Source organism: Knufia obscura (assembly GCF_036327395.1).
Source record: "Knufia obscura strain CCFEE 5817 isolate CBS 148926 chromosome Unknown scaffold_5, whole genome shotgun sequence".
NCBI lineage: Eukaryota > Fungi > Ascomycota > Eurotiomycetes > Chaetothyriales > Trichomeriaceae > Knufia > Knufia obscura.
Window position 1 is genome coordinate 738,291 of NW_027042691.1, and position 24,468 is coordinate 762,758.

General features: G+C 51.5%; 10 protein-coding genes across 10 annotated transcripts; 5 read left to right on the top strand and 5 right to left on the bottom strand.

Moving 5' to 3' along the window:
• Positions 1 to 281: 281 nt before the first annotated feature.
• Positions 282 to 1,187, bottom strand: PMZ80_005058 (uncharacterized protein; the record flags this gene model as incomplete). The annotated part of the gene is made up of 1 exon (XM_064873479.1): positions 282 to 1,187. The coding sequence occupies one exon, from the start codon at positions 1,185 to 1,187 to the stop codon at positions 282 to 284; it is 906 nt and encodes a 301-aa protein (XP_064730583.1).
• Positions 1,188 to 1,647: 460 nt separating this feature from the next.
• PMZ80_005059 (uncharacterized protein) lies at positions 1,648 to 2,853 on the top strand (the record flags this gene model as incomplete). The annotated part of the gene is made up of 3 exons (XM_064873480.1): positions 1,648 to 1,713; positions 1,765 to 2,169; positions 2,224 to 2,853. 3 exons carry the CDS (start codon positions 1,648 to 1,650, stop codon positions 2,851 to 2,853), a joined length of 1,101 nt encoding a protein of 366 aa, XP_064730584.1.
• Positions 2,854 to 2,883: 30 nt separating this feature from the next.
• Positions 2,884 to 3,848, bottom strand: PMZ80_005060 (uncharacterized protein; the record flags this gene model as incomplete). The annotated part of the gene is made up of 2 exons (XM_064873481.1): positions 2,884 to 3,201; positions 3,249 to 3,848. 2 exons carry the CDS (start codon positions 3,846 to 3,848, stop codon positions 2,884 to 2,886), a joined length of 918 nt encoding a protein of 305 aa, XP_064730585.1.
• A 1,789-nt stretch (positions 3,849 to 5,637) lies between these two features.
• PMZ80_005061 (uncharacterized protein) lies at positions 5,638 to 6,724 on the top strand (the record flags this gene model as incomplete). The annotated part of the gene is made up of 2 exons (XM_064873482.1): positions 5,638 to 5,819; positions 5,869 to 6,724. The coding sequence occupies 2 exons, from the start codon at positions 5,638 to 5,640 to the stop codon at positions 6,722 to 6,724; spliced, it is 1,038 nt and encodes a 345-aa protein (XP_064730586.1).
• A 273-nt stretch (positions 6,725 to 6,997) lies between these two features.
• PMZ80_005062 (uncharacterized protein) lies at positions 6,998 to 11,363 on the bottom strand (the record flags this gene model as incomplete). Its single annotated transcript, XM_064873483.1, has 6 exons — positions 6,998 to 8,083; positions 8,137 to 8,433; positions 9,567 to 9,796; positions 10,013 to 10,715; positions 10,797 to 11,269; positions 11,321 to 11,363. 6 exons carry the CDS (start codon positions 11,361 to 11,363, stop codon positions 6,998 to 7,000), a joined length of 2,832 nt encoding a protein of 943 aa, XP_064730587.1.
• A 425-nt stretch (positions 11,364 to 11,788) lies between these two features.
• Positions 11,789 to 12,316, top strand: PMZ80_005063 (uncharacterized protein; the record flags this gene model as incomplete). The annotated part of the gene is made up of 2 exons (XM_064873484.1): positions 11,789 to 11,964; positions 12,019 to 12,316. The coding sequence occupies 2 exons, from the start codon at positions 11,789 to 11,791 to the stop codon at positions 12,314 to 12,316; spliced, it is 474 nt and encodes a 157-aa protein (XP_064730588.1).
• Positions 12,317 to 12,775: 459 nt separating this feature from the next.
• Positions 12,776 to 13,387, bottom strand: PMZ80_005064 (uncharacterized protein; the record flags this gene model as incomplete). Its single annotated transcript, XM_064873485.1, has 1 exon — positions 12,776 to 13,387. One exon carries the CDS (start codon positions 13,385 to 13,387, stop codon positions 12,776 to 12,778), a length of 612 nt encoding a protein of 203 aa, XP_064730589.1.
• Positions 13,388 to 18,117: 4,730 nt separating this feature from the next.
• DHH1 (DExD/H-box ATP-dependent RNA helicase dhh1) lies at positions 18,118 to 19,575 on the top strand (the record flags this gene model as incomplete). Its single annotated transcript, XM_064873486.1, has 1 exon — positions 18,118 to 19,575. The coding sequence occupies one exon, from the start codon at positions 18,118 to 18,120 to the stop codon at positions 19,573 to 19,575; it is 1,458 nt and encodes a 485-aa protein (XP_064730590.1).
• Positions 19,576 to 21,639: 2,064 nt separating this feature from the next.
• On the top strand, positions 21,640 to 22,621 carry PMZ80_005066 (uncharacterized protein; the record flags this gene model as incomplete). Its single annotated transcript, XM_064873487.1, has 2 exons — positions 21,640 to 21,689; positions 21,787 to 22,621. The coding sequence occupies 2 exons, from the start codon at positions 21,640 to 21,642 to the stop codon at positions 22,619 to 22,621; spliced, it is 885 nt and encodes a 294-aa protein (XP_064730591.1).
• Positions 22,622 to 23,554: 933 nt separating this feature from the next.
• Positions 23,555 to 24,334, bottom strand: PMZ80_005067 (uncharacterized protein; the record flags this gene model as incomplete). The annotated part of the gene is made up of 2 exons (XM_064873488.1): positions 23,555 to 24,182; positions 24,234 to 24,334. 2 exons carry the CDS (start codon positions 24,332 to 24,334, stop codon positions 23,555 to 23,557), a joined length of 729 nt encoding a protein of 242 aa, XP_064730592.1.
• Between the last annotated feature and the right edge of the window lie 134 nt (positions 24,335 to 24,468).

Consider the following 24,468-nt stretch of genomic DNA (forward strand, 5'->3'; position numbering starts at 1 on the left):
CGTCTTGGTTTTAAGCCATTACTGCATAGATGCCTCTCTTCGGTGCCCGGCAGCCTGTAGGGCTAGAACTAAACTAACAGCTTCTTAAATCCGGGCTCTGGGCCGACATGGGACTGCGTCCGTCAATGTCAACGCCGACAACATTGCTTACGGTCTGTCAACAGCGGAATAGGGTTCATTCATCGAAGAGCGGGACATCGGCTGATGATTCAGACAGTAGTACCTCTGTGTTATTGATGAGCTGCCTCTCTCGTTGAAGCATCCTACTCTGCTCCACCCGCTCAGCTCGCCACCTCGACCCTTTCCAGTCTCCCCTCCCTAAACTCCTCCGCCATATCCGCAAACGTACACCACTCAACACCCTCATGTCCATTAATCCAGTCAATGAGCCTTTCATGCATCATCAAAATATGCGGCCGGCCACTGACCTGTGGATGGATACTCATGGGGAAAACAAAGGTGTCATAATTCTCGTAGCACCAGCTAAACATGTCCTTCCACTGTCTCTCGACCGAGTACGGATCGACGTATCCATGTGCGTTGGGGCGCCCGCCATCCCATTGGAAGGGCGGCCAGTCGTCCAGTGTCCAATTGGCGGGAATCTCTACGACTGAGGTCGAGATTTTTGAGTGCTGCATCGGCACCATCCAGGTGGACGGGTCGTTTTTGTAGTCGGTCAGGACCACGACGTCGTCGGCGTGAGGGGCGTAGTAGGGTTGGAAGTCATCGTGCATAAAGCTGTGGTCGTAGAGGATGCCGTGTTTTTCCAGAAGAGCAATCTGATCGGGCGAGTTCTTCCAAGCGGGTGCGGTGAAGCCTTTGGGTTTCGTGCCGCAGAATTCAGTCAGGATGTCGATGGTTTTTACCAGCGTGGCTTCCAGTTGGTCGTGTGTCAGGTCTGACGGGAACTCATGCGTGTAGCCATGTAATCCGATCTCATGCCCGGCGTCTCTGATCTTGGCCATGTCCTTGGGGAATGTTTCGAGCGTGTGCCCGGGCACATACCACGAACATTTGATGTTCTTCTTTGAAAAGAGCGCGAGGAGACGCTCGACACCGCGAGTCGCTCCGAACACGCCGCGGCTGATGTTAGTCAGGTTTGGCTTGCCGCCAACGGTTGTGTTGATGTGGTTCGAGACGGCGTCGACGTCAATGCCATAACCGACGAGCACTCGTTTCGGGGCCATTCTACTAATCGTCCTTCTGTGGCTCTTTTAGCATGAACGTATAACTGGTTGAAGGAACTCAGTCAATGCCTTCAGCCAGATCAACATGGACGATGCACATGATAATCGCCACGTGCATAGAGCATATTCTGTTGAGCCATGGTCCGGTGCGAGACGCGAGATACCATGTGCGGAATTGAGCGAAGGGAAGCGGGTGGTCTGGTGGCGTTCGAGATAAGCAAATACCCTGCATAGATACGATCGACCTCGGGAATTCTCCGCTGCCGGTGCGGAGAAGTGTCCCATCCATGAATGGCTATTGATTCCCCACCACGGCACCCTGTATAGACCAGCGTGACTGCTTTCGTTCACCGGCTTCCACGGTAAAATCCAGCCATTCTGATCTACTGGAGCTGCCACGACAAGCTGGAAAACCACATTTGACCTGACGTGACCAAAGAATCACCCCCGAGAAGCAGAAATGGGAAGTCTTGGGCCTGTTGCAACTCCGCCAGAGAGGATCGACCTCTCTGGAAGCCCCCATGAGGTAAGACGACGCAATCTCGCTGGAGGCCGTCCCGGAAACTTACTGGAACAGATAGGTGTGCAGCATGGACGACAACTCGCCGCGAAGATTCGGAGCCAAATCGTAGTATACGATGCCATGTTCCAAACGAACACAAAGATGGACTGGGATGCTGTCCGGAAAGTCTCCCAAGATTATGCCAAAACGATTCAGAGACTCACTCCTGAGATCTACACCGAAATGGAGGGCATCGCTGAGGGCGCCAACTTGGACATCTTAGATGTTGTTGCTTTGAACTCTCGATCCGAAATCGCCCTGGGTATGTTCTCCGACGGTTGTTCGAGTACCGGCTGGGACCGGAAAGATCTGGGTGTTCTCCTGGCCCAGAACTGGGACTGGACTGCCAGAGTCAAGAACAATTGTGTGATGATGTCCATTGACCAGCCAAATAAGCCAAAGATCTGGATGGTCACTGAGGTAAGCAAAAAACATTGCTCATATAGTGACTTTCTCCTGACATGCATCTCATAGGCTGGCATCGTGGGCAAGATTGGCTTCAATTCTGCGTCTGTGGCCACATGTATGAATGCAATCAGAGCGAAGCCCGTGGACAGCAGCAAGATCCCCGTCCACATAGCACTTCGAGTATGCTTGGAGAGTACGTCGAAGAAAGAGGCCATTGACCGCATCAAGTCGCTTGGAGGCATCGCATCTGCGCAGCACATCCTCCTGGCTGACACAGAGGGTCCAGTCAGTCTGGAACTGACGCCTAAAGGCGACACTCACATCCTTCCTGATGAGGACGGGATAGTCTGTCACACCAATCACTTGATTGAGAATAGAGACGTTCATGAACCTCCTTGGTTATCTGGATCACCAATTCGACTCGACAGGATTCGTAAGCTGATGAAGCAGGTGGCGACAACGGAAAAATACGTCGATGGAGATATCCTGAGGCGGAGAGTCTTTTCAGACACTTATAATGCCCCACAGGCCATCTGCTGTCAGGAGGATCCTTCAAGACCTATCGCCAGTCGCAGCAGCACGCTCTTTTGCATCGTGATGAAGCTTGGGGCTTGTAATGACCTGCCACAGGCCGAAGTCGTCTGGGGCCAGCCAGGGAGTGGACGCGAAGGTGATGTTCTCCACATGCCATGGTAGCTAGTGAGGAATTGCTTGAAGATAGCGACATCAGAATGCCCAGTGAAAGCCCGTGTCGGTTGCCATGAGATTCCAGTCCATTTCTGTGTAATGATCCATCGCATTCACCATCTGCTCCCATAATTCTCGATCCTCGTGGCTGGGATCGAGTTGGGGAAGCGTAGGATCGATATTCACGTTATCAGCGGATGCGTGAACAGGAGAATCCGACTGTTGCTGGGTTCGAGACGCCTCTGCTAGGCTCAAAAAGTCGGCCGACATACGAAAAGATTGGAAGAGATCTTTTTTAAGGCTCTCGAACAGCTCAAGGCATGCGTACGCCTGCGGCCATCGCTTACTAAGCTTTTGCTAAAAGCGCAGTCAGTGTTTGTACAAAGGAAGAATTTGGATCTTACAAAGAGTTCAGTAAACTTTTCGAGGACGCCGACGAGCTCCGAGTTCTCGTGATGATGCAGTAATGTCTGATAGTCCGTCCTAAGGATCCGTAGCAACAAGGTCGATGCAGTGACTGCCTGATGGGCACAGTGCCAATCGAACTTCAGCAAGCCTCCCTCTATCATCTTCAAATAACCTTCAGCAACCCCATTCGCAATCTCGAAGCCAATCAGAACAGACTTGAAACCTGGTCGTGGATTGCGAGGGCAGTCCACATGCAGGTAGAGCTGAGCTGTGTATAGCGCAAGGTGGAACCAGTCGAAGCCAGCAGACGCAAAAGGTCGTGTATCTTCTCGCCACTGCACGAGCTTTGCATCCATAAGCTCCATCCATTCTCTGTAGCTTTGGGCAGGCTCCTTTAGAAGGAAGTTCACCGCGTATATTTCGGACTGTATCTGGCGGAATGTCACATGGTTAAGAAATTGAGCGCGCTGAGAGATCAACGTTGACGCCGGTCGACCAATGGATCTATCCTGTACCGGCCATGGGAACTTAGTGTCGATGAATTCGTCGGCAATGCTATAATGGCGAAGAGCGGTGATGGAAATAGACCGATCCATCGAATACAACTGACGTGATCAGTCTCGCGTTTTCAGCGGTGGCACTCTACTCACAACCCAGAAAATTTGCCTTCGTTGGCTGACGGTATTTTCCTCTAGTGTGTTACCAAGCTGAACATCTCGATGGAGGCCTAGGCTGGTGGCCATTCTGACTGCCGTGCCTTTCAGTTGCCATACATTAGCAAGCATGGGGCAGAAGTTAGCAAACTGGCAGAGCAGCATCACGCATTGTAAGTTTGTGATTGATGTTTCAGCTAGTGAATCGTAGCGTGACAGGGCGAATTGATGGAGACTCTCGCTAAGAGATGCTGGTTTTTGGGTATCGGAAGCCTTGGAAGTCATGACGCTGACAGCCATCACCATGGCGATAATGAATTCGCTTCGTGAAAGGCTGGACGGCGGTCGATACGACGCCGGTTGCGCGGTATGGTACACAGTCATGCGATGAAGGTTCAACTCTTTCTCGGAGAAGAATGGATATTGTGGCAGTATCTTCTCGATGTATATCTTAACGAGCATGTCAGCAACGTGCGTTGGGATAGATTGCAATGTGACGCTGTTGGCTTGAGAAGCAACCTGACGCTCATTTCGAACAATTGCCGATGGACTTGATTTCCGAGTGGCTTTGGGGAGCGCTGAGGGGGTAGCAGCTAGAGCCAGAAGGCAGGAATGCCTAAAGCTTTCGATTGTCCTCTGGAAGGGTCCGATCATTGAGGTAGCCGCCGTCGTGGAAACGGCACCAAGGACATCAGTCAGGGTTAGTTCCAGGTGATTTGGACCAGACGAGGCCTGGTCAGTTACTCGAGCTTGGCGAGCATTGTTCTCGACCTCGAGTGAGGCGATTGTTTGCTCGAGAAACTTGACAAAACTTCCACAGCGTGAACAGAGCGTGATCTGTATGTAGAACGGGGTGACGCCTACCTGCGCGGCTGAACGATCTTTGTGGTCCGATTAAGGCCAGTACATAGCACTCCAGCTTGAATGCAGCGAGAACACGCTGGGGAGCCGCCATCACACTGGTACATATCAGCATCTATCGGTCAACGTCTAGAAAGCACGCTAACCTTTCGCTTTTGCTTGGCACACCTCGCACAGGCATAGGTCGCTCTAGCCATCATTTTGGAAAACGTATGCTACGATAGCGGCGGCATCGGAGATGGAAGAGGATGAAAGATGGATCAGGTGAGTACTGTTGCTAATAGTGACCACCCCGCTAGAACTTCGGCTAAACAACACTTTTCTCCAGGCATGATTAGGTACACCATACCCGAAACCAAAAAGATCGAGCCTAAATTATTAGGATGACCGGAAGCTCTCTGCGCTCAACCTTCCGTAGCTGAAACGAGAACCCCTTCCTGGTTCTCGATCGACCTCTTGCCTTTCCTTCTTGATTCTATTGCTTCATTGATGTTTGATCGAGTTTAACATCACTGTCATGGCAGTGGCGATGCTCCATGCACCCGAGGCACCACCTCTCGCGCATCAAGCCCTACGCACACCAGCGCAGGTTTGGTTCTGATCAATCGAACACCCGATTCGCCGGACGCTTACCTTCGCTCAGCTCGCCAATCATGCTCTGGTACCCAAGCGAAGCAAGTTCACTTTACCAGAAAGAGGCATTGTCAACGCCAAGAGCATCTCGTGTCTCATTGGATGGTCTTGACGTGAGAACGAGGGTCATGTCAATGTCGAAGTCTCCCTCGAATGTGTATAAGAAAGGCGTATCTGGCCCAGTCATCTGTGCGTTTCTGCTTCAACAGGCATTTGACTAGCCCGCATCGTAGCTACCATGGGCGAACTCCTATTTAAACATGTTGACCCAGCGAAAGGCTTCAAGCGCAACAAGGCTCCTGTCATAGCGGACTCGATCTGGGAGACAGTACGAGAGGAGATTGAATGGCTCGTGAAATTTGGGGTCCACCAAAATCACATTTTGACAGTACTGAGAGAGAACCACAATTTGGATGCGACGTAAATAAAGCAACCACCCAGCAGGACTACATCTGCTGACCATGCTCAGGTCCAGACAACTTTGGGTGAAACTGCATGCCTGGGGGTTGACCAGGCCAAGGTCGACGCGAATCTTCCACGGTTCAATGGACACCACTATGGCTGCATATGATATGGCTCCGCCGGTTGCAATAACCGGCATTGCACGTCCTACAACGCTGGAGGCCACTGGCATGAGCCTCAGCGCGAAGCGAGAGGAAATAGCTCCTCTCGTGGTTTACACTTTGCCGACTGTCCAACAAAACGAAAAGCACGCCGTGGGCATCGAGAACAGCGAAGTAGCCCGAGAGCGCATATGGAAGTGTACTACATGCACTGAGGGGCTACGAGACTGGTCTGTGAGCAGCCGAGTCCATCGCCTCCGAGCCATTTGTACGAGAGATCCGGGTGCGCCCCATCGACAGCTGGGGACAGACACTGCACTGAAAATGTGGATTTGGAGATATGGCCAGCTGCTGGAGCTGACACGAGAGTGGTTGTCCGAGTCCGAAAGTCTAACCCTTCATACCTTGTCGTGGATATATCTCTTGGTCTATGAGCTTGCTTTTAGCACAGCCATTGCTAGCAGATACGCTGGTGGACGAAGCATTCTGGACACCTACGATAGCCGCTTGCATCTCGAAGCTGCAGCTCGCTTGCTCACTCGGCTGACACACCAAATGGACGAAGGAGCAGATTTGTCGTGGTTTATATCTGTCTACAAGGAATTCAACCATCGCTTGCGCGAATATGACAAAATTGAAGGCAAAAGCGCTACACCCGAAAAATTCTGGAGAGAAGGACCGGTCCTGCTATTTGACGATGCGAATCCGAGGGTTCTGAAAACCCGAAGTTTGTCCTGTCTTCTATCTATGGAGGACGGCTAAGGTACGAACATTAGACGTTGGTCTCCTGTGGGGTCTTGTCTGCATTATCTCCACTGGCACAAGTCTACCTACACATCCGCACTGTTACCTTCATCGCATCCTTGATCGGGCTCCATACACATTCTGTGCTCATTCGTGTCAGTTATCCAGGAGACGTTCGCAACATGCAATCTTATCCACTCTCCGCAGCTGTACTCATGCCAATGAGATCACCTTGCGTCCAATCAATCAACTATCACCCCTGCTACTCAACGCAACCGCGGCTCGCTCACTTTATGCAAACCACCTTGCAATCAGTTCCCAGACAAGCACCGAGCCGGAGAAAGACACCATCAGCCGTATGAGATACCAGATCGCAGCCCTGCGAAGATGTGCTGACTGTACAACTCTGTCTCTTTCCGCACTGAGACTGCTACGGCCAATCGCTGCATAGATTTTATGCTCAAGCCAGGTAGATGTTATCGTGACGATGAATGACAGGATCAGGACAGCAGCGATCGTGCCAAGAAAGTTCATGCAGAAGAGTCGAAGTGATGTAATGGTGTGATAATGATGGTGGTAGTGGTGTTGAACGACACGTCCCTGTCGGGGCACGGCCATCACAACGTCTTGGTTGTCTTGGTTCTCGTTGACTAGCGGGTCTTCTTGTGGATTCTGCTCCTCGACTTGCTCATCTGATTCAGCAGCAACGTCGTCGAGTTGGTCAAGACCATCATGTGGTGTTCCGTCGCCATTGTACGGCGGTGGAGCGTCAGTTCTGATGACAAGTTCTACGACATGACGACCATTGGTATCTACATGTTGAGTATTCAAGACCTGGCTGAGGAGGTTTGCAGGGTCATTGAGCGACTGGCTTTGATATGTCAAATGCTGCTGTGTTGGGTCTGGCTCCGTTTCATGTCGCAAATGGATCTGAACCTGGAGATCCAGCACGGTGGCGTTCGGCGTGGTGAAGAGATTGAGATCGGGATGATTGAGTGATGAAACCACAAAGTGCAAGGCGGTATCCTCGTCTAGTGTTGTTGATGCCGATGAGGTTGTAGCGGAACCACTACTGCTTTCCGGGACAATTGTCAGATGAATAATAGGGTCAGATCCTGGAGTATTCGAGTCAGGTCGCAAGATCTGGCGAAGAGTTCGGTGAGGGTTGATCAGGGGGCTTGGTCCGTGGCGCAATCTCTGGCGATTAGGAGGGGGATGCTCGCTGTGAAGTTCATGGATACGGTTTTGCAGCTGCTGAGTCGTTGTGTCAATATCGAGAGCCAACGGAAGCGTTGCGTCTCCAGTTATGATGGTCACAGTGATTCGATTCTGTGCGGGCCCGATGTCAGTGGTGACCGCTGGTGGGCCGAGTACTGACTGTGTCGGTTCAGGCTCTGGAGACTCTGCAGCAATTCTTGATGGAGTGTCACTTCTTCGACGGCAGGTCTTGCCTGGGCTATACCAGTCTCGTCGTTGTCTCGTATTTCGTCAGCTGATGGTGTCCCCCTGAAGTCCACTTCTCCAAAGGCATTCACAGCAGAGGCATATGTACTATCGATCAGAGATCCTTCAGCAGTGAGCTCTTCCTGCATACTAGGAGCTTCGTCGACAGAAGCGTTGTCAGTCTCCTGGATAGCCAGTCTCACGATATAATCATCATACTGATCGTGAGGCGGTGGCTTGAATATCTCCTGCAGACTTGCATCGGGCTTGTCCAATACGATGTTCTGGTAGGTCAAACGCTGTTCGCTCGGCGCAGGATGGAGCTCGTGCCACTCTTCATCATCTCTCGAATTGTGTCCTCGCGAGGAAGAACGAAGCAGAAGTCGGCACTCTGACTGGATTGAATGCGGAACTGTAGGTCTGGTAGATCAAGTTCGCTAGAGACCTCAGGCTCTCCTTCTACGTCTGGTTTGATCCGCAGATGGAGCACCAGGTAATTGGCAACAACTTCTTCGTGCAGAAGTTCGCCGATGGTAGTGTCATCGTTGAGTAGTGGCTTCCCTCACAGCGAAAGAGCTTGACGTTCCACTGCAGGCTTGTCTGGATGTCTGCACTGGATCTCCTGGCGCAGTCGTTGGATACTCATGCCGCGTGGGAGTTGTAGATTTAGTCTCAGAACAGGACTCTGCTCGGTAATGATCCTGATCGCCATGTTCGTGTCAGCCATTGGGGTGTTAGGTAATTGAAGGATCGTTCCAAGCGCCATGCTGAGATTGAGGGGTTTAAGCGAGCACTCACACAAGCACAAAGATAGCTGGTAGACTTGCAACGTGCTGGCCAGCTTGTTCCGGCACATCGCTGGCGCTATCAGGAACGGCATGGACACGCCTCCACGTGCCATACGAGATCGCGTTGTTCGTTCAGGTCATTAGGACTGTGTGTCTACGTCCATTGGCGTCTCAATGACAGTAGCTTTGTCTATTGCTTCTGGACGAAGTGTCAGTTGGGTATCTTGTATTCATGATGTACAGAAAGACGCTAGACACTCACCTCAGTCGATTGAGCAGCTCACCTGGGAATCCATCCTACCAGACAACTGCTTTACACAGGCAAATACGCTCCCACACCAATCAACGAGAAGTACAATGTAGTGCCTCAAACATTTGTCAACAGGCCAAGGTAACAGCAATGGGGTTGAGGTTCGAAAGCGGAAGGAAATTCTTGCCAGGCTAGAGATAGCTTTGGTGGAAGCCACAAGTTTGCAGACTTACGAAGGGTCAGTACTGTTCCTATGCAATGCCCAATTATTGCCTCTCATCGGCACTGTCCCGACATTCCATTTGATTTCTGATGGTGTGTCATGAAGCTTCGAACTGCTTTAGGCACGTTTGACGTCTTCTTCATGGCTCAAACTGACCCCACCCTTTGCGTCAGGCACTTGTCCATCACGGCTACTTGCCAACTCATCATCAACCTCGCCAACCTTCCCGCCTGCAACCCGATCCTCGCGCAACCCACCAACGACGTTCTTTGCTGTGGCTAGCCGTGCCATATCGAAGATTATGGAGACTTCCTCGATGGTGCAGTGCTTTGTTTCGGGGAAGAAGAACCAGACGAGGACGACGTAGACGATGTAGCTGGAGATCGCTATGTTAGTGCTGCTTGTATGTGCTGTTGAATCGTATAGGATGTACGACGTGGAGGGCGGACAAGTCTTTCAGGTGTGTGGAGGTGAGAGTGTGACTTACTATTTCCAGGCAATTGTGGCGAGGGCAAGCGGGTTGACCCATTGATTGTGGAGATGAGGCTTGTTAGCGTGATTCTCGAAAGGCGGGAGATATCCGGATCTGGAGGTAATGGTACGTACAAATGCTTGAGCCAGACTCTGGGTGGAAAGCATAATGCTGAGGCCCTTCAGGCGCATGTGGTAGGGTAGGATCTCAGCTCCGTATGAGAATGGAAGTGGTGTCCAGCCAATATCGTAGAAGCCGTAGTAGATGAACAACATAGGGACTGATGCGATGCCGACATGACGATTTCCCGACTGTGCAAAGCTACCGTTGATTCCGGTCAACACAACGTAGGAAACCAGCATTCCAATGGTGGAGACCAGCCACAGCACTCGACGTCCAGCGCGCTCGGCATTGAGCGAACCAACATAGGCCAAGACCAGGTTCCAAGCTGCTAGACCAATATTAATGCCAGAGACTTTATTCGGATCCGTGATGCCAACAAGTTTGAGAACAGGAGCCAGGTAGTAGGAGATGATGCCGTTACCAATCCAATTAGTTCCAGTGGCCATAGTGAGCAGCACAAGGAGTCTTCGTCGATTAGCTGGTGTCTTGAGAAAGTCGACATATCTTGTCTTGTTGTTCTCCTCTTCGAGCCTGATGGCGACACAGATCTCTTGGTATTCGTGCTTGATCAACTCATCATCATGGTCACCATTGGCGTGATACTTGGCGAGTATGCTGAGGGCTTCCTCATGGCGCTCATGATGAATCAGCCATCTTGGACTTTCAGGGATGATGGTCAGGAACAACAGAACAACCAGCGGCGCCAGGATCTGGAAGAGGCATGGTGCACGCCACGCCCAGTTCGTTGGTCCTCATTGTAGGGACCCGAAGCAGAAGCCCGCAGCTGCTACAGAGCCGACATAGTAGTTCGCGTAGAACGCGGTTGCCAAGATAGGTCTTAGACGAGGGTGTGCGATCTCCTGAAGCAGAGCAATGGCTGTGGTCTTGCCGAAAGGTCCAGCTCCTCCGATCAGGACTCTTCCAGCGATGAACATCCCGACATTGGTTGCGAAAGCGTTGACAAACGCCCCGATAATGAGGATGATGGAGCCCACGCCCAGTGCTGCTTTCCTGCCCCATCGATCGTTGATCATTGAGCTGATATAAGGTGTGACAATGGCTGGTAAGAACAAACTTGCATATATCAGACCGAGAAAGCTACTGCTTGGGCTGTTGAAGTATGCCTTCCATTGCGGCATAGCCTGCAGTCCGTTGAGAAGGGATGCGTCGTAACCAAGGTAGAAGACGCAAAAGTAGAGTCCGACGCAATGGAGGACGTTCGTGCGCAGGCACTTGTCCATCCACCATTTTGGATTGGTGTTGTCTGTTGAGATGTCAGCGTTCTACTGGACGTTTGTGTGCAACGGCGACATACTCTTGAAGTGCTGGAAGCTTTGATTGCCAGCGTCACCGGCCATCTTGAAGCAGCTGCAGGTTCTTGCGGACCTCAAAATGCAAGTGGAAGACACTTTGAGAGTCAACTTCAGAAGTGCGTTCGAGAGGAAAAGGCAGGGGAGGTCGTCAAAGATGTATAATATGCGTTTTGACTGGCTAGCTGCAAGTTACCGGTAAGTCGGAACCAGCTCGATACTGGCATTGGCATGCATTGTCCGGGGTTGGACCACGTGGAGTATATGGGGTCTGGGTTGCCGAGGCCGTGGGGACCAAATGGTGTTGTAATCTAAGATTCCCCTAAACGATGCTGTGGGTGGAGCATTAAGCCAGGATGGACGATGTTGCGTATTGGACCAGGTAAAGGTGGCAATGGAGGCCATCGTTCCGAGATATAGTAGACCGGCAGAGAATGCGTTCCAGCGACAGAGCGGCTCTCAAGCCACACGGAATGGGCGTGGCCACGGGTGAACACATCAACAACAGTGTCATGTTCAAACAGTTGCTGCAAGCCGAGGCATTGGATGTTGTCCAGCTCGATGCGTGTCGCCTGAACAGCATCGACGAGATTTTGAGCGTGTTACTGCTGAGTGCCAAGTTTGGCGTTCCCATCGTGCCTCATTGCGGGTAAGTCTTTACCGTTGATCCCAGCAAATACCGCCATGCTAACCCGTTCTTCAGCGGCGCCGGTATGGTCGAATTGTGCTCACACATTAGCACCATTGACTTTGTCAGCGTGTCAGGGAAGGAGAGTATCCTGGAGTACACGGATCACCTGCACGAGGCGTTTGTGGCTCCGGTAGGGATCACGGCAGACGGTTATCACGTGACGCCGCAAGTCCCTGGATATTCATGCGATGTCAAGGAAGCGGAGTTTGAGAAATTTGAGTCGCCGAATGGGAGCTTTTGGCAGTCGGATAAGGGCAAGAGCATGCTCGCGGATCCGTGGAGGGGTTTACCTGGTGAGCAGACTTCGTGATATTGTGGGAGTCGGTAACACGACACCGGGTGGGCCAATGCTTACCGATATGCCACGGAAGGAGTTCGACAAAGTACTCATGGTACTAGACATAGGGAGGGAAGGTGGAGTGTTCGAAGAATCATTTGCCAGACAGCATGTGCTCCAATGCTGATCACATGGTACCAGTACCAAGAGTCCGAAGTTGCAGCTGTTCATGCAAAACTTTTCTCGCGCAGACTTGTTCTAATCCCTTCGCCGCCATGCCATCACAAATACACCCACCGTATATACTATTCGCAGAAGATCACCAACATCGTAATCAATGACATGCACATGAATCAGTGGTGCCGGCCGAGCAACTCGTCTCCTGAGTCCCGGCCGCAACACCCTCAGCAGCCAAGGCAATTCGTTCCAATATGCAAAGTCGCAACTCGGAGCTCTATTCGGTTGTACAGCCCGAGCAGCATCTGGGTTGCCTCATCTCGGCTGTGACAATGAACCGTCTTCGTTGAGCTGGGAGAGGTATACCAAGCGGTAGTGGTTACGCACGTACGGGTGCTCAGGATGGAGCCGGAGAGCCTCCTGTAGGCTGGCGTTGGGATTGGACAGGGACAGATGGCGGTGCTCAAGATGTTGGCGGTGCGGAGGTAGGTGGGATGGGTGTTGTCGTTGGATGTGCTGTTGGAGGTCTGAGACCGTTGTGTTGTCTGGGAGTGGGATTGAGACTGCGTCGCCGCCGAAGTAGTGGCCTGTGACTGGGTCGCATGAGATGACTGTGATGTTGAGGATGTGATTCGTCTCTGAGGACAGTGATGCATCGTGGTCACTGTTGGAGTCGGAGCCGGCGTCGGACGTGCTTGAGGTGCTTTCTGAAGAATCGAGAGATTGCTCTGGGTCCTGTGTGCCGGCATTTGGGTCCTGATCTTCGGTCGCGTCTATGGTGGATCGCGCTTGGTCTGCTTGCGCAAGATGTGCTGGAGGTATTGACAATCCGTGATGAACTGCCTCTGGCGATAGGGTTGGTTCTTGGGGTTTGATCGGCTCAGAAGCTTTCTGTGTGGCTGCCATGTTAGGTTCGTCTTCGTCCATAGCGATCAATTCGTAGTCGTGGTTGATGTTAGAAATCAAGTGGTTGCTTCAGGATTGCACCTTATCCTCAGACACCATAGACCACAATCGACGCTCAATTGTGATAATAAGCATGTGGCTCGGTGAGGTCAGTAAAGCTTCAGCATGATTCTCCCACGTTCTTGAAGGGACTTATGCAGTCGACTAAACATTGCAGATATCGCGTTGTCCCCATTGTCTCAGTATACTAGTGGTGCAGAGACCAGGCCGACTACTGCTGTTGTCGCGAATAAGCTGCAAGGAGGGAGCAGCAGCACTTGCATTCTGAGCTTCTTTGTGTACAAAGTCCTGCTTTGATCTGTCCCAGCATCCGCACGTGTCGTTGACAATGCCTACAAGCCATGGCTCAAACGCTGCAATCAAGCCCCCGATTTCGTATCAGGCAAAAAACGAAGTAGAGAGTCAGCCAGAGCGCCGAACGAGAAGATAAGGACCATCAAGAAGCCCCAGAGGTTCATCACATGGAGGTCGCAATGTCCGAGTTGCGAGGGGTTCCAGGAACTTGCTGTTGGGAAGAATGCACCTCTAGAAAAGGAGCTGTTGGCGCTCAAGTGGCTCCCGTGGGCATACTCTTCCTGTTGGAGATACTCATTCAGCGAAGTGAATAGAATAAGCAGGAGACGAGCTTGAACGGCTGACAGTCAGAAAGGAGTTCGGCTCGCGCAAAAGAAGAGAAGCACGGAAATTTACTCAGTGCGTGCTCGTCCTGCACGAGTAAGCCTTGGTAAAATTTCAATTGGTGTCAAAGCTGAAATGTGGAGCCTCATCATGCTGTGAAATGTAATCCACGGCGTGGTGGCATGACCTTGAGACCGAGAAACTGAGCTTGCCGACTTCGGAAGCTGGGAATGCGACTGTTGCTAGGGAGCATGGTAGAGCTCGTGGACTGCAGCAATGGTCGAGATGTGAATGTCCAGCGAAGCAGGTTGGCTTGAGTCGTGCTTCTGAGACGAGCTTGGGGCAACATGATTCTTGCATGTAACAGCTGACCTTAGGTTACGCCTTCTCACTTCGTGTTTGAGATACCTGCAATATGAGATCGAGACAAGCTTGCAAGATGATGTGCCTCTCAGCAGCAGCATTGTTGTTCAAGAGTCGCTTACAGTCAGAATTGGAACTACTGCGGCTCAGCAGGATTCCTTGCACCATGTCTTACCAAACCACCCGGTCCCAAAGGTATGGTTCACTTTGACTTCCAGGGTCGTCGCATCCGGCGCAAGCGTTTTGATTTAGGCTGTTAGCCCACACATTTCTGCATCATGCGACAGTGCTAAGAGACGCTCGTAGTTGTGATCGTGTATAATCTGACCCATATGATTATGATGACTAGATTGCAGTTTCGCAAAGTAATTCGTAAAATGATGGTCGTGCCTTGAGGAAGTCGTGTTGTAAACACTAAGAAATGCACCAATAGCAAGCCGACGTGTCCACAATAAGCCGAGGCCAAGGGGCACACCAACCGGAGCATTTCTTTCACCGGCCCATGCCAGTCACGCCAGTGTCACACAAGTCGGCATAGTACTTGTCACTTGCATCAGCGAAGGAGCTAAAGTGCGAGCTCAACAGCCCACTACCGAGATGTGTCGACATATGTATGGTGCACTCAGCCAGGATCGAAGCGGACCTTCGTTTTTCAGATCTTGCTTTTGCTGCCCACAGAAATCGGTATGGCGACATCGAAGACGAGCTCAGTTCCTCTACTTTTGGTTGGCTTGAAACCATGCGTGCGCATGCAAGGCGCTTTGTGGCTGCAGGGCGCCAACGGCACCACAGCACTCAGAAAGCTAGCACGTTGCCGCTTGCACTGATCTGTGAGCTCGACATATGCTGATGTACCAGCCATCGCTTATGGAATTGCAACCTCGAGTGCAAGTGATTTTGATTTTCCTTCTCGATCATGGCGTAATAGCTTGCAGCAAGAGGTTCAGGCGAAGCAGATAGGCTGGGGGCTCGGGCAGCATGGGTCACTCATGGACTGAGAGGAGAGCAAGCATGGTGTGGTGGACTTTCGGGGCGTGCCGCACGTCGCACAACCACGGTTTGGGTGGGAGGCCGGTGAGCGGCCTGCATTACGCACCTGAAAAGTGCCCGAATCGGATGTGAGCCGCCGAGCGCGCTGCAGATGACCTTCCTCATTCAATTTGTGCGGCTCTGACTCAACGGTCTGACAGGGGTGCAAGCGTGACGTGGCTTGGTGATATAGACATTGATGATGTCGAGGGAGTTGACAGGTTCCGCCGCGGCGCGGGGAAGTGACTCGCTGTTGTGCAAGTCCGCGACACAGACATGATCACCGAAGAAAAGCCCCGAACGACGACTAGCGATTGGCAATTCCATGCAAGGGGATACCGCCCCCTCTCCGTGATGACGGGTTTCGACCTCTAGCTTTCGTAGATCATGCCATATCTACTGCACCCAAGGACAACGTCGAAAACTTGTAGGGTCGAGTGGCGCTAGAAGAATGCATTGTACAGTAGGCGGCAACTAATGCGTGGAGATGGCAGCCCTTCTGGTTGCATCGTCTCGTAGATCCTCGAACATGTGGAAAACACTATCTGCTCGTGCTAATATTGAGGGCGGAGGTGCGGATTCGAGCGCCATTGGGAGCATTCGAGAGTCTATTCCTGGGTTATCGAAAGTATCACAGAGAGGATGTGGAATTCAAAGACCCGTACCTGTGATAGTACTATCTCAAATACAGTAATGACGTTGCTGGAATGGGCTTCGAGAGAGGTCGAGTAAGCGAAGATCCCAACGACCTCTGAGCAAAGGTTCGCCGAAAATACGCGATACGGTTGTACTCCCTCGCTTCTTTTAAGTCCATGCCAAACTCGAATAGGTGTCTAGAATTTTGTGAACTTCGTGTTTGCTCTCTACTCTAGCGGCGTCGATCTCAATCAGGCCAGCAGATGACAACACGTGTTGATTGTCAACGCAACAGCGTTCAGCAGTGCTTGTGATATTTTTAATAGGCCCAGATCAACACTCGGCTCGTGAGCAGTGAGTCCGGTATCTGGCCATCCGAGGCTGCACCCGAACCTAGAATTGATACGTCTAGCTTTGCACAGTCGTGGAAAGGCGTATATATCCGTCGACTTCTCTCAAACCAGTAGGACCATAATAGAAAACGTAGAGTGTCGGTACGCATTCTCATTACGAGAGCTTTGGGGAGCATGCTGAAGCGATCCATAAGCGGTAGCAGGCGCAGTGCAAGCGAGATTGCTGACCCAACCTTCGAGTTATGCTTCGAGAACATTTGACAGGGTCAATCGTCTTTAAGCAACCCTCTGCACCACCCATGGCTCGCTTGCAAGTCGCTACCATGAGCTCTTCATGACAAGACCGCAACAGGAGCACGGTGGTAATGCACAATGCACGAAGGCTCGCTATGCGGCTGCAATGACTTGTAGTCCACGGTATTCGTTGGTGTGTTCTTGAAGTATAACAAGAACCGCATCTGAGCCGTTCCGCGCACATGTATTCGCTAAGATGAGGTTCTCGTTAGCAAGGTAGAACGCACTCTCGGCTATTGAGATACTTGTCTAGGGCTGACCAGCTGTCTCTGTCAGAGATCGTGTATCAAGCCGTGTGACACGCTTCAGCTGCCAACAAGCTCGGCAGATCTGACTGCCCTACCGGTTGACATTGACGGATAACGGGCGACTGCTGGTAAGTGGTACGAGGCATCAGGAGTACTGCTGGACTGACTTTTCGAGGGCTCTGAATTCACAAGGCCATAGACCATGGCAACAGATCTGATGGAGGTTGCAAGCGAGAGGGGACAGACGAGGTACTGCGTATCAGTCGGAGCAGGCAAGCCATCGAGGCCCGTCAAGCTGCAATTCTGTCAATGTGCGAGGCAGAACTTACGCTGTGGCGACCCCAACAATAGGTATTGCTGCTGTTCGAACATTAGGAAGAGTACTTGTACAAGGCAATGCTCCTGCCAGTGTGCGCCAGGCGGTCGATCTTGAGACATTGAGCGCAGTCATTGGGACCGGGCCCATAGCAAAGGAGGAGCGCAGGGGAACAAAAAGGCAGCGACAGTCTGAAGATTCTTGCTTTCAGGAATCCAGGAACAACGACGACGGCGGTTGGGGCGTTCGTCCGTGATGAAACGTAGTAAACCAAAGATGGGACAATAATTCGAACATATCATCTGAAACGTTTGACGTGTTTGCCGACCCGAGTGATATGTGAACGTGCTCACCTGTTCCAAGATGTCTTAATTTTGTCGAGAGTGAACAGCTCCGAGGCACGCGACTCGGAAGGCAGGAACGTGTCGAGGCGCGTCACAAACTCAGAGATCGGGAAGTGGACACTGCCCCAATCGCCATGTCACGTGATTGATACTTGGCGGCTGCTCTTGCCTTGAGTGCAATGGAGGGCAGCTTTGTTGACCATAATTTGGCAAGACTACATGTCACAATAAAATCATACATTCGAACTCTTACCGCGCCGGTCCCTGGACATCAACCACCTTATTGCGACCCATATATCTGGCGACTACCTTGACTCGCACGAACTTCCACTTTTGACTCACACGACGAGGTACAAGTGGACGATCAAATCGAAATCACACGTCGTCATAAACCGCTTGACCACGCTCTCTGGGTCTGACACTGCGTCGCCTCGAGCGTTGTTATACTGGCCGACCCAGACACAATTCCGCGAACTCAGACTACCACAAAATGACCGACGCACTGGCGACTCGGATGGGGCAGACCTCGATCAAGGATGACGCAAACTGGAAAGAAAGCTTGAAAGCTCCCACGAAAGACGGCAGGCAACAGACTGAAGATGTGACAAACACAAAGGGCATAGATTGGGAAGAGATGTATCTCAGCCGTGAGCTGATGATGGGCATATTCGAGGCTGGGTTTGAGAAACCGTCACCTATCCAAGAGGAAGCGATACCAGTAGCATTAACGGGGAGAGATATTCTAGCAAGAGCGAAGAACGGCACTGGCAAGACTGCCGCTTTCGTCATACCAACCCTTGAGAGAATCAACCCCAAGAAACCGAAGACTCAAGCCCTTCTGTTGGTACCGACACGGGAGCTGGCGCTGCAGACGTCACAAGTCTGCAAAACTCTTGGGAAACACTTAGGGATCAACGTCATGGTCACGACAGGAGGCACGGGGCTAAAGGACGACATCATCCGACTAGGAGAAACAGTACACATCATTGTTGGTACACCTGGCAGAATATTGGACCTTGCCAGCAAGGGTGTGGCAGATCTATCAGATTGCTCAGTGTTTGTCATGGACGAAGCAGACAAACTTCTCTCTCCCGAGTTCACCGTCGTCATCGAGCAACTGCTCTCCTTCCACCCCAAGGATCGTCAAGTTATGCTGTTCAGCGCAACCTTCCCAATGATCGTCAAGACCTTCAAGGATAAGCACATGCGCAATCCCTACGAGATCAACTTGATGGACGAATTGACCCTACGAGGCATTACACAGTATTACGCCTTTGTCGAAGAGAAACAGAAAGTCCACTGCCTCAATACCCTCTTCTCAAAACTTCAGATCAACCAGTCCATCATCTTCTGCAACTCCACCAACCGAGTTGAACTACTCGCCAAGAAGATTACTGAACTTGGCTACTCCTGCTATTACTCCCATGCGAGGATGCTGCAGCAGAACCGAAACAAAGTATTCCACGACTTCCGCGCAGGAGCTTGTCGAAACCTTGTTTGCTCTGACCTTCTCACTCGTGGTATCGATATTCAAGCTGTCAACGTGGTCATCAACTTTGACTTTCCCAAAAACGCTGAAACGTACCTCCATCGTATCGGTCGATCTGGTCGATTTGGTCATCTGGGTCTCGCAATCAACCTGATCAACTGGGACGATCGTTTCAACCTCTACAAGATCGAGCAGGAACTAGGCACCGAGATTCAACCCATACCATCAGAGATTGATCGGAGCCTATATGTTTACGAGAACCCTGAAAACATTCCCCGGCCAATACCGACCTCGCAGTCAATACCCTCTGCAAACGGGTTTCCTCAGGGTCAGCCTCAGTTCCAGAGTAGTCGTGGTAACTACAATGCTCGCGGCTACCGAGGGCGTGGACGAGGCGGTGGCAGAGGGCGCGGGCGGGGCGGTCAGTCAAATGGCATGCCTCAGCCAACACAAGCATAACCTTGCTAGTCAAGGATTCTGCTTGTGTTCTTGATTGTTTTTTTGCCTACGACGAGATGTGGCATGCATGAGCTGGGAGTTGTATTGATACGCATGGAGTATTCTGCTTATGCTTGGGACGGGGATTCTCTTTTCTTTTCGACTTTGTGACGAGCCATCGTGCTTTGGATGGTCTCTGTCGAAAAATGCGAGTGGAGTTTTGCACCAATCGATACTCGGTCTGGCAAGAGACGCTTACGGTGGGACTCTGCATGATTGGCGCTATTCTCGCTGACCTTTCTCTCCCTCGGTCAGCGTTGATATTGCGATATGTGTGCTATACAGCGGATTTCGGGGGCTCGGTGTCCCAGCTCTTCGACGTTCCTTCACGATTATCTACGATACCCATACATGATGGCTCACCCATTTCTGCCTGCGACATAATTCGAACACGATCCTCATTACCACGCCTACCACAATTACGAATAACACCTTACAGCTCACACCTCATATGTATACCCAACTTGTCTTTAATCCACGACTCCCGACAACCCAAACATCTTGCTGCTCTTGCCGACCTCACAAGTGCTCATCCCCGGAAATCGACCTCGTCTACATAGTACTCGCGCAAATGGTCATAATAGCTCAAGAATTTGTCGCCTGTGCCAAGCTCTCTTCGACTGTCTACCTATCTCGACGAAGCATCAAGCACCCCTATGCACCGGCGCTAGCAGAATAATATACCCATCAAAACACGAAAAAAAGAACAGGAGGGAAAGCAAAAGCTAACAACACAAATCTTCAAGCCTCGGTGCCCAACGGCGTTAGGTCGCTAATAGTAGCACTTGCCCGTAGTGCGATGCATGCACAGCACAAGCTTTGTGTCAGGTAGCTTGATAATACATAACCTTTTCCTCTGAAGTTGACTATCTGTCTTGCTCACTGACATCTCCAGTATCTGGCCAAATTCGTGCCACGTTGACGATCTGCCTCGCAAATCTGACGGCCTATCGAACCTTTTCGCTGACCTATCCTGAGCTCCGAAAGACCTTCCGAGCCAACCACACTGAGGACCAACCGAACAACACTCCCAACCAGAATGTGCAAGCACTGCCAAAGCTGATGTGATGATGCTGCGTAGGCTCCGTTCGTCGATCTCCTGCACTGTCGGACCTCATGTTGACGACATGAACATGCATTACAACTCGGTAATTCACGGCAGACTGACTTTGGCCACGGTCGAAGTGGAGAGCTTGTCGTAACGTTAGACTAGAGTCGTATATTGGGTAACCTCGGTGAAATAGTTGGAATTGGTCTGGAGAGGACGATATGGGACGGACTGCTTGGATGCGATATTGGAGATCTCGAATTGTGATGGTCGCGTCTACTTGGAGGTCTAGATGCGAGACGCATAAGTTGCGGAAGAGGATGTGGAGGTTGATGTGATCTTGGTCTGGACTTGGGGTATGAGAGGTGTATGGTGGTGGTGGCTGTTGACGAGGGTGTCTTCTTGGTGGTCGAGGTGCTGGTCGTCTTGGCTGAAGTGTGCCGTAGTCTTCTGAGGGCAGTGTCGTCAGAGGCGAGAGTGCTCCAGGGTCAGGTGTCTCAGACATATCGACCTGCTGCCTTGACGATGATTTCGTGACGAGCTACGGACTCCTCAAGTGCTGCTGGGGCTTTGCAATTGCCTGCAGAAATATTAGAATGGCAGATGTGCGGACCGTCGAAAGATTGAGAGGTGAGAAAATTCCTAGCACGAGCTATCATGTTTGCTGGCAGAACAAAGGCAAGTCCAGTACTAATCCATCAAGTGCTCCAGACTAGGCCACAACGTCCGTCATGCGAAAGCGAGCAAAGGAGGACGACCATGTTGATATCGTACGAGCAACACAGGACATTCCTGGATGCCTCCCGCTCTGCATTGTTGTCCTTTGAAGTACGATGCAGTTGCGACTGACGGAAAGCTGGCGGTAAGTCTAAGGAGCATTGTCATCATCGTTTGTGTGCTGTTTGTTTCGTCTGGCATGCTGCTAGATAAGTACCGTGCCCACTTCCCATCATTCCCTGCCTTTTGCCTTTCACAGCATGTCACTCACAGACCCAGAGAACGGGTCAGACCCTCAGCTACAATCAAGGTAAGTCAGATTATCGCCTTACAGTTCGAGGTGGTAGATCCTTGCACCACCTGGTTCGGTACCTCTCTTCAAGATGCATGCGCTCACTGCAAAACAGGGAATTGGCGCAAAGAATGGCTCCTGAGGCAGACCACGGCGATGCAGGCGGCGATCATGTCGGTCAAGATTCCGACCTTGGTCAACACCATGGAAACGAACAGTCTGATTCGTCCCATCAGTCAATCCCATACACTACTACTACTACTCCAATTGCTGCTCTTGGACCGTTTCGACCTCCTGGCACAACCCTCACAGAGGAATCAGCAGCCCAACCACCCCAAGCCCAGCAGCCGCCGTCCATACCGGAGGACGACCAAAACCACGAGATCGAGCTCCATGTCGGCACACCTAACTCAATAGGCCATACGAGCAATTTTGTAGCCTTCCGTCTCAGAGCCAACACCACAATCGACGCGCTTCGAACACTCATCCAAGAAGAGCATCTCCTCCGGCCGCCACAAAGTCGTCAAATTCTTCGCCATGGGGATCAGGTTCTCAGCCACGGCGATATAACTCTCCGAGAGGCCCTCCGCATCACGGACGAAGACATTAGGCGGAGAATCCCGCAGCAAATCTACCTCACCATCAGCCCTACCCCACCAGACCTTGCTCCGCCTCCAATGTATACCAGTCATGCTCACCCAGTTCCGGCACCACAGACAGAACCTGAAAGGAGTGATCAGCTAGCTCTGCCTCCTGAGCTTCTGCGCGCTTTTGACGAATTGCCTATCGACATCCGGCCCATCATGATACGAACCATCGAAGCGCCAGCACAAGACCAAGAGAATCACTGTCACATTCATCACCATGTCGACTTCAGCCATGTTCTCGCCGTTGCACTGCCGTTCGCGGTCACGGCGGTCATGATGGCGTGGATGAATTGGCGGCGATAATCGGACACGACAAGGTTCCAATGCTTGAACGGGAGCCACATGAGACAAGGTTCGGGAGTCCTCTAGGACTTCAAAGCATCAATGACACGTGCCACCAGGTTGGTGGACGTTTTGATAACCTCGAAGGCATCATGCAGCAATAGCGCGGGCAACCGTGGGGCACGGCAGTGCAGAGATTGTGACTCTCGTAGAAGGCCTTGGTTGGGTTAGACTCCGCTGTCGATTGAAGCAGACAATACACCTACAGTGAAGCTCCTTGTGCCCAGTAGGGGTTTGACAGTCCATGTCCTTCACCGTCTGTAGCATAGAATCACGATCATTTCCTGCAGTCGTCAAGCACGCACGAGCTGAGTGACATAGAGTATCCTTCTTTGGCAGGTATGACATAGAAGATCAAGCATCCTGTAGCTAGAGGTCGTGCCTGTCTCTGCTCTTCACCGGTTCTGCTTATGTAAGCCAGTCACATGCCCTGGAAGTCCGGCTTAATTGCCTTCCGGACTTCACCATTTCCGTCATCAGCTTGATGCTTTCTTCCTCTTCATTCCTGTTCCATGTTCGTACTTGCGGTCCACTGACTGCATGCTGAACTTCTTTCTGCATTTCACAGACCACATAGAGTACTGACACGTTGTGGGCTTACCACTGCTATGCAATTCAAGCGGAAGGTGAACATAACAACGTAAGGGTTACATCAATGGAAGGTTTCTGGTTCTCAATCATTGATTCATTGATGGACGCTTTCAGTTCTCGTCTTCATGTGAGACGTTGGTCAAGCGTTCTCGAACACTCATCGCTGAAACAATAGGTACACGTAATGATTCGCTTTCAGGTCGCTCTGACTGATGCGGTTCGCCCAACAACTTTCAAACCTCGCAAAACAACAGACATCATTCTCGCAGCCTCTCCTGGCACCAAAACCAACCCGACAGGCAATCAATATGTGTTTGACGGCACTCTAATGTCCTCCCCTGCCTTCTTCTTCGCGCTCCAGGCTTGCTTTCGCGACTGCAGCTCATCCTTGAACTCTTGGATCTCCTCCTCAACCTCCCTCAACTCCTTCGAATTTGCGATTCGTTTAGCAATGATACCTCGAGCGATGGAGCTGCTCACAGCCTGTCGCAAAGTGTGATCAGCAGCAAGGTTGCTGTAGATAGCCCGAACGTCTGCAGCAGAGATGTTGACGACTCGCTCTCGCAGGTCTCGGTCTAGGATACGGTTGGCTCGAAGAACGGTCAATTCTGCAAGACTGTTTCGTCCTAGCCCGTGTGCTGCCTCGCCGATCTGGTTGTAGGTATACAATGGTGTCTCTTCTGGGTGTGGGAGGTTCTGTCGCCAAGCGGTCGTGATCGTGTCTTCGAGGAGTGTAAGGAGTTCTTGCAAGCCATCTGCTGGGGCCGAGACGATGACTGTGGTGATTCGTCGAAGCTTTGACGCGGCGGCTGCTCGCTTGATGACTGGGAAGTTGGCTTTCAAAGCATTGAAGGGTACGCTGTTGAAGCCGATGTCTCTAAGGACACCGTTCTCGTCGACTAGGACAACGACGCGGTCACCAGTTCGGAGCCTAGCAATGTGTGTTAGTTGAGAAGGTGCATGGTGCTTTTGGTCAACTTACCATCGAAGGCCTCTGCGATTCATGGATTCAATATCTGCAGTGAGCTGAGAAGTATCGTACGTCGGATATGGCACACGCAAGGTTGTGTTAGCGGCAGCCATCGTGGATATCTATCAGCTAAGCTGTCAGCATACACGTATTGTTCTCCCCAAGGAGCCTTACCTGAAGTTCGGTAACACTGTCTTTCCACGATTTGATGATCGACTTCGAAGTCTCAGAAAGGTGGACGGAAGGT